This window comes from Rhagoletis zephyria, unplaced genomic scaffold (genome assembly GCF_001687245.7).
Source record: "Rhagoletis zephyria isolate East Lansing unplaced genomic scaffold, Rhagoletis_zephyria_1.1 Rzeph_scaffold_18179, whole genome shotgun sequence".
Lineage (NCBI taxonomy): Eukaryota > Metazoa > Arthropoda > Insecta > Diptera > Tephritidae > Rhagoletis > Rhagoletis zephyria.
Genome location: NW_016175240.1, coordinates 2,516 through 10,198, shown reverse-complemented (window position 1 = coordinate 10,198; position 7,683 = coordinate 2,516). Strand labels below are relative to the sequence as shown.

Here is a 7,683-nt window from a genome sequence, read left to right as displayed (position 1 = left end):
TCATACCTTTCATGAACATCTGAAAAGTTTACTTTAACAGATTACTGCAGTTGAAAAAATTTATATATTCACAGCATACATAGATAGAGGAGATACATATGTATCTATATCAAAAATCATATCTAAACAACCAGAGGTATGGAAGATGTACCTTATATAGCACCAATCTAAGTGATTTTCACTGCTGTGTGATCGGTATGTAAACCCGTAACACAGTTTAATGGGTTTAGCTTCCTACATAAAGGAGATATATCGCAAAAACTGGTATCTGAACAATCAGTAGTACACGAGATAAAGCTTGTACAGCATATACTTTGACGATTTCCGCAAAAGACCTTGTATTATTATTTATAAAAAAGCTTACGAAATTTATCGGTTTTAGCTGTCCAAATATAGTAGTTTTAGATACAGTAAAATCCCATATCTGAACAATTAGTTGTGTGGAGGCAATAAATAGTTTATACAGTGACCCGATCTTTACTAATTTTACTGTAAATTTTATGTTAATAATCCTAAGTGCATAAATGGAGAAGTTATGGCAAAAAATTTCATATCTGAACAATCAGTTGTATGGGAGCTATATGTTATAGTGCTCCCACCCACCAAAGTTCATCCGGGTATCTCGAAAACTGAGAGACTAGATTGCATACAAACAGACGGGCAGACGGACATACGGACATGGCAAATCGACTCAGCTCGACGTTTCGATCATTTAAATATACATTTTAATGGGTATATCTCTTCTCGTTCTGATACTTACAAACATCGGACCAAAGTTATAATACCATTTCATGCCCATGAAAGGTATAAAAATTGTATGCGGATCTTTTAAGAGTAAGCTCTTCTGTGATCTGAGGTAAATTTTAAGGAAGTTATTTTAAAAAAACTAAATTTAATTAATTAATTAATTAATGGTAGCGATATTTTTTTATGGAAAGTGGTGTACGCTAATATGCATATACATATTGCTGCTTTCGACCAACGATTTGACAAAAGCGTTACACACATACAAACATATCTACATGTACACGTGCACGTCCGTATTTATTTACGTGCTTCTGCTCATATTTCTTTCCGTTATCGTTCCAACAGGCATATACGGACATATTTTTGATTTTGCTTCTGTTGTCGTAAATATTTGCACTTCCATTTATTGCTTTTGTTGTTATGTTTTTTATGAAATTCCTTTTGCGAAATGCTACTCAATTAGTTGAGATTTAATTTTTAATTATATTTTATTTTTTTCTTCTTATTTAAAAATATTTATTGTTGGTGGTTTTGTGATGCTTTCCGCAATAACAAATAATTTTTTGCGAAGAGGAAAAGAGGATGCCACTTATAATAAATATATAGTTGTGTTCTATTGTATCTGTACACACAAATATGCTCAAAATTTACTTACTTAAAAATCGGCATAATAATTTAAAAAAAGGAGACCACAGGAACAGGAAAAGGTGTATGATGCGAGTTGCTGCGATAAGTGACTCGATTGTCACCCATATTTATTTAGCAAAAAATTTACTTATTGAATTTTTTTGAAAAACACGACTTCAATTCCCATATAAAAATCTAAGAGTATCGTTAATATCTTCAAAACTCAATGATCGGTTGTAAATTAAACTAGAGTCGGACCACCTGTGAGGTACCACCTTTCCCTTAAAAAAATAATTATAGAAATTGGTAAACGTAGCCAAAAGTTATGCTGTAACATACATAAAAAAAATACTCCGACAAATTGATAACCTTCCTCCTTTTTGTCAAGTCAGTTAAAAACAAAATAGTTAAAAAAACTTTGAAGCGAAAAGCCCACAAAAAAACCCCGCTGTCAATAGCAGTTGCATAGAAATGCATCAAAGTTTTTGGGTGCACTTTCGCTTGAACGCTCAACAAAGCTACAAAGCGCGCGCGAAATAGTTGAAGCTTTGAATAGTTGCCACCGCAGCGCCCCAAAGTATTTTCGCCACAATATTTGTGTCGTCGTTTGTAGTGGTGCATGCGCATTTTAGTGGAAATTTGGTTTGTGCCATTGGCGAGCGTTTGTGATAAAGATGATCCTTCTCAATATATGTATCCATTCACACTGCCTTTTTTGCCATACTCGCTTTCGCATAACTTGCTTGCCGTAGTCGTCTAATAAAAGCTCAAAGTGTGGTGGCATTCGAAAGTAAAATGTTTACCACAGTGGCGTGGCGGCAAGGGTATGCTTACCAAATTTAGTGGTAAGACGCACCAAATGCGAGTTCAGCGTTGCTTAGAAATCTCTTAGATGCTGTGAAAATAATTTAATACTGCACTCGGCAGTTGGTCCAACAGGCTGACTGGCTGGCTGAACCACAGGATGGATGGGTGAGGGAAGCAAATGTATGTGTTTCTATTGACGACAGAAATTCCTAAACTAATTAGCTTTGCAAAAATAAAATGACTTGCACTTTGTTTTTGTTGCAGCTGAACACATAAGTATGCTGATTTGAGAAAGTTTTCCGTATATGTATACAGATTCGTTTGACTCTTCATTGGTTTTTTGCTACACTGGGGAGCTGTGTAGTGGCAGCTGAGCTTCGGGAGGAGCGCTGCATAAAATGGCATAGAATGAAATAAAGTGAAAGAAGTGAAAAGAAATTAAAAAAAAAAAATAAGGCAATGAAACTACATAAAATGGAATGAAATGAATATTAAATTAGCTACGCCAGAATTCTGACTGAAAACTTTCTGAACGGAACATAATGGAATGGAATGGACTAGAATGTAATGGAATAAACTATAATCAGAAATTGTGAATTATCCCTCATTTGAGCTGACCCTTTGATGATCTCCCCACCCAGGGAAAGTAGTGCATGATTCAGCAAAGGGATCCGAAGTTGAACTATATTGACAGATTCGTAGTAGCTGCGAACTAGCAAATACGATTACCGAATTCTGTCTTAACTTTTTGACAAATTTAAAGTCTTCTGGCCTTCCCACAGAATTGCTAATAAAAAACTCTTGAGTTTAACTGAGCGGTTTTTACTGCAATCTATTTGAACTGAAATCTACATCAGACTAATGGTGCTTTCTTTGCTACAAAAATTTTGCCTTTTCATTGTCCTCTTTTTAGTATTTGTGCGAAGAAGTCAATGAAAAGATACAATTTTTCGGCAAAAAAGAAAACAGCATAAGTTTCTTTTACTTTTTATACTATTTTTGAACTAACAATGTTTTATATTTTTTCTACTTTTCATACTACTAATGTCTAACACTTTTTCTAATTTTCATACTATTTACTTTAGAACTACTAACAATTTTGTTAAGATATATGTACTTAAATGTTGACTCTTTTAAATTATGCCGATTTTAATTCAGCTCTCTTTCTTTCTTCATTATCCCGCCTACGATCTCGTCTCTGAGTATACTTGTAGTAAATCAATTCGCCGATGAATGCGAAAATACTCAATATCAGGCCAAAAATCAATGGCAACACAAGACCAACAAAATTGTCCATATCCAATTTGACTGGACCCACATCGAAATTCATATACATTGAAGCTTCGATTTCTTCTTGCTGTTGTCCATCCATATAATAGGCGCCTACCTCCCATTCCCAAAAAATATCCAAACCTGTTGAATGCACTTCCAATATGACGTCATTTAACTTGGAGAGCATAGCCCAGAGACGTGGCACAAAGACGAAGCAGTACTGAAAGTAAATATCGTCTACCATTAGCTTAAGGCGTTTAAAAGATTCATCGGTGAGGAACTCAACGTTGCCAAAATGACCTAAAAATGTAAAAAAAATAAATCAGCATGGTCGAGGGGGTCAAATACATATAGAATTTGAAACAAAGAAATACATATATTTGAAGCGGTTGATTTTAAACCAGGTTGTAGTAATTCTGTGTAAAAAGTGGTGTTACATGAAACAATAACAATAGCAACGCGATGTGTAAAAACGTATTTGGTGTCATGCGATGCTATGTCATGTTGCCGATGTGATGCATGGTGCTACCGTATTAGGTATGTAGTTAATTAATGAAACTGATACACTTATTGAAGACAAAAAAAACAGTGACATAATGTCATGTGATGTGTCGTATGATGTGATGCCATGTTGTTGATGTGTCGCATAGAGGTTACATTAAATATGACGCTACCTGGGTTCTTTAGAGGTTAATNAAAATACATATATTTGAAACGGTTGATTTTAAACCAAGGTTGTAGTAATTCTGTGTAAAAAGTGGTGTTGTTACATGAAACAATAACAATAACAACGCGATGTGTAAAAACGTATTTGGTGTCATGCGATGCTATATCATGTTGCCGATGTGATGCATGGTGCTACCGTATTAGGTATGTAGTTAATTAATGAAACTGATACACTTATTGAAGACAAAAAAACAGTGACATAATGTCATGTGATGTGTCGTATGATGTGATGCCATGTTGTTGATGTGTCACATAGAGGTTACATTAAATATGACGCTACCTGGGTTCTTTAGAGGTTAATATGATAACTCAAAATTGGCATATATAAGGTTACATTAAATATGACGCTACTTGAGTTATTTAGAGGTTTATATGATAACTCAAAACCTACACCATATGATCAGGCAATTAAGGAAACTGTCTTTCAATTCACCACAGTTTTTAGAAAGTCGAAATCCACCATACACATACATATATTTTTGCCTTAAAATAATAAAATCCAAAAGTTCAGAGAAACTTTAATTAAATAAAAAATGTATATGCCGTACTTTGGTCTCTTCGCCATTGCGACCGTTGGAGCAGCGCGAGCAAAATATTTTACAAGCGCTTTCTGTCAAAAAAGCTTTTCACCATGAAAATTGGTAAGGCAGATTTTTTAGTAAGACTTTCATGTCATACAAATACTTTCGACTATCTTATGGTCNCCTTTCAATTCACCACAGTTTTTAGAAAGTCGAAATCCACCATACACATACATATATATTCGCCTTAAAATAATAAAATCCAAAAGTTCAGAGAAACTTTAATTAAATAAAAAATGTATATGCCGTACTTTGGTCTCTTCGCCATTGCGACCGTTGGAGCAGCGCGAGCAAAATATTTTACAAGCGCTTTCTGTCAAAAAAGCTTTTCACCATGAAAATTGGTAAGGCAGATTTTTTAGTAAGACTTTCATGTCATACAAATACTTTCGACTATCTTATGGTCTGATTATGCATACTTCGCGTAACTTCGCACAACTGTAATTTCGTATGTACTTTGTATGTATTTTGTATGTATTCCATTACCCAGAAATTAGCAGAACTTTTAAAAACTTAGCGATCTGTTGAGTTTAGATTTTGCTTCACATTTTCTTAAGTTACATTTTAGTGCACCGGTACAAATGGTTGTGCGAAGTTATGCGAAGTATGCATAATCAGACCCTTAGGCAGAATTGACTTTCTTGTAAATATGGTAAATATGATGGTGGCTTTACGTGGAATTGACTCCTCTGTCATGAGGCAATTATTCATTTGTAAAGTTGTGATATTTGATCAACTAAAGTGATCGTATGTCACTGAAATGATATTATGAAATAAAAAGCTATCAGGCAGGTTATGCAATTCACTTTCGAGTGAATTTCAATCAAATACGCTTTGTATTCAAATTGGTAGGGGTTGAAATTCACTCGGAATTGAATTACAGAAGCTGCCTGTATGTATTGTTTGTTGGTTTGACAGAGCAGCTTGTAGACGAAAGTTATGTGACATCATAGAAGTGAGTATTAAAACATTGTATGTATTTATATATGCGACATCATTTTAAACGGAATTATGTTATTGAAACGGGATAATGTAGGCTGATGTCATATAATTGATATGTTATGTGAAGTCATGGAATAACGTTTTATGTGACAAAACTTTCATGTCGAAAGTTGTATCAATTGGAGCGATATGATAAACTTTTGTCATCTGAGGGTCAATATAATTATATATATATATCAATATAAATTCATGTGTTGTCGACAGACTGTCACACTCGACTCACCAAAAGCCAATCGTTCCAAGATAAAGCCCATATTTTCAGTTTTAGCCAATTCAGTAGTTTGTTCATAAGTGTAAACGCGGTAATTCCTCAACAAATCTTCAACAAATGGCTAGAAGAAAATTCAATTATAACTGTAGTCTATTTACATATTTGTTGCTATACAAATTAAACCCACATCAGTATTTCCTTCTCCTCTGAGTGAGATTACCCAATCAGGTGATGTTGCAGTCCATGGAATACCATGACTATGTAGACGTTCTACTGAGTCAGCAGCTTCCTCCAAGCTATTCAAGAATATTTATGCGGTGGTGAAATAGCATTTAAATAGCAAAACACTTACGTTGGCAGCGTTAGTATTGCCGATAGTCCGCCACCATAGACACTCGTCACAATCGTATCGATCGTGTAGCATGCAAAGAGCACCATGCGTACCGTATGCGAATTGACTACATAGTCCGAGCCCTGCGATACAAAAAGTTTAAGCGTAGTAATATAACCAAATTGAAAACTCTCCAGTAAACCATATTTAGGCTCGTCATCCGAAGGAGCCATATAGCGTGTGAAAAAGAGTGCCAATGCCTCAAGGAACAAGCAAGCAATCACGCCTAGCCATAGGGTCAATTGAAATGGCCGAAATGGTAGTAACCAGCTGGTGAGACGATGCGGTGATGGTACTAGGCACGTCACACCGGAGCGTCCAATAAAGTGGGACATATCCAGGTAACGATAGTCATCAGGCCTTCGGGAAATGTGAGAGAGTGGTGAGAAAAACAGCACATTTTTTATTGTTATTTAAGCTCACCAAAAATACAAAGCTCCAACGGCAAAATCTGATCTTCTCTCTGTGATCAGACCAAATATACCATCACCCGTTAGATTTGCATATGATGTGCCCCATTCTCCTCTCTCAGCTGAAATACATTTTTATTTAGTTAAGTTTTTAATCCTTTCTTAATTGTACATTAGTTACTTGTACGTATACATGGGTTAATGCAAATACTTACACGATTCCACTTGAACTGTGCAGTTTATAACCTTGCAGAGTGCGAATAGCATTCTTACTTCGGTACCGTCCAAATGTGCGGTGCCTTGTGCATTGCTGGGACTTGTATCTTTTAGTTGAGGCTCACGTTCCTAGAAAAGAAAAAGAAGCCAGTGACAGATTTAAGTCAAAAGCAGGTAGTTAATGCAACTCGTAACTATGTATCTATATTTGTATATATGTAAATATGAATGAGTCAAAAAGTGATATTATAGAAGGATCATGAGTCAAAAATCAAATACGAATAATGAACTTTCAAAATAATTCGGAATTTTGTGCAGCTCAGAAATTTCTGACAAACTTGGAGTTATATTCGGAAGAAATTCTTCACTTCCGAAGAAGTTACGAAGCCACTCAGTAACTTTGGAAAAATTTTCGGAGTTTTGCGAAATTTGACGGACTAACAAATTTTCGTTTATTTCGTAGTTTTTCGGGAGTGATTTAAACTACTTCGGAGTTATTCGATCTTTTTGGGAGAGACAGAGATTTCAAAATTAGATAAAACATACTTGAAATATTTTGACGTGATGATGATACAATGTGCGATAAGCCCACATCCCACCTACTCACCAAAAGCCAAACGCATCAGAACAACACCCTTTTTCAGTTTTAGCAATTTGAAATAGTTATTCATGTGCGTAGACCTTATAGTTTTC

The 7,683-nt window shown here is 35.2% G+C and overlaps 1 protein-coding gene across 1 annotated transcript; it reads right to left on the bottom strand.

Annotated features, from left to right (window-relative positions):
- Positions 1 to 3,319: 3,319 nt before the first annotated feature.
- LOC108380081 (uncharacterized) lies at positions 3,320 to 7,119 on the bottom strand (the record flags this gene model as incomplete). The annotated part of the gene is made up of 6 exons (XM_017636449.1): positions 3,320 to 3,753; positions 5,986 to 6,094; positions 6,161 to 6,269; positions 6,326 to 6,724; positions 6,788 to 6,896; positions 6,990 to 7,119. Coding segments are annotated over 6 exons (1,290 nt in total), but the record flags the coding sequence as incomplete, so codon positions are not given.
- Positions 7,120 to 7,683: the final 564 nt, after the last annotated feature.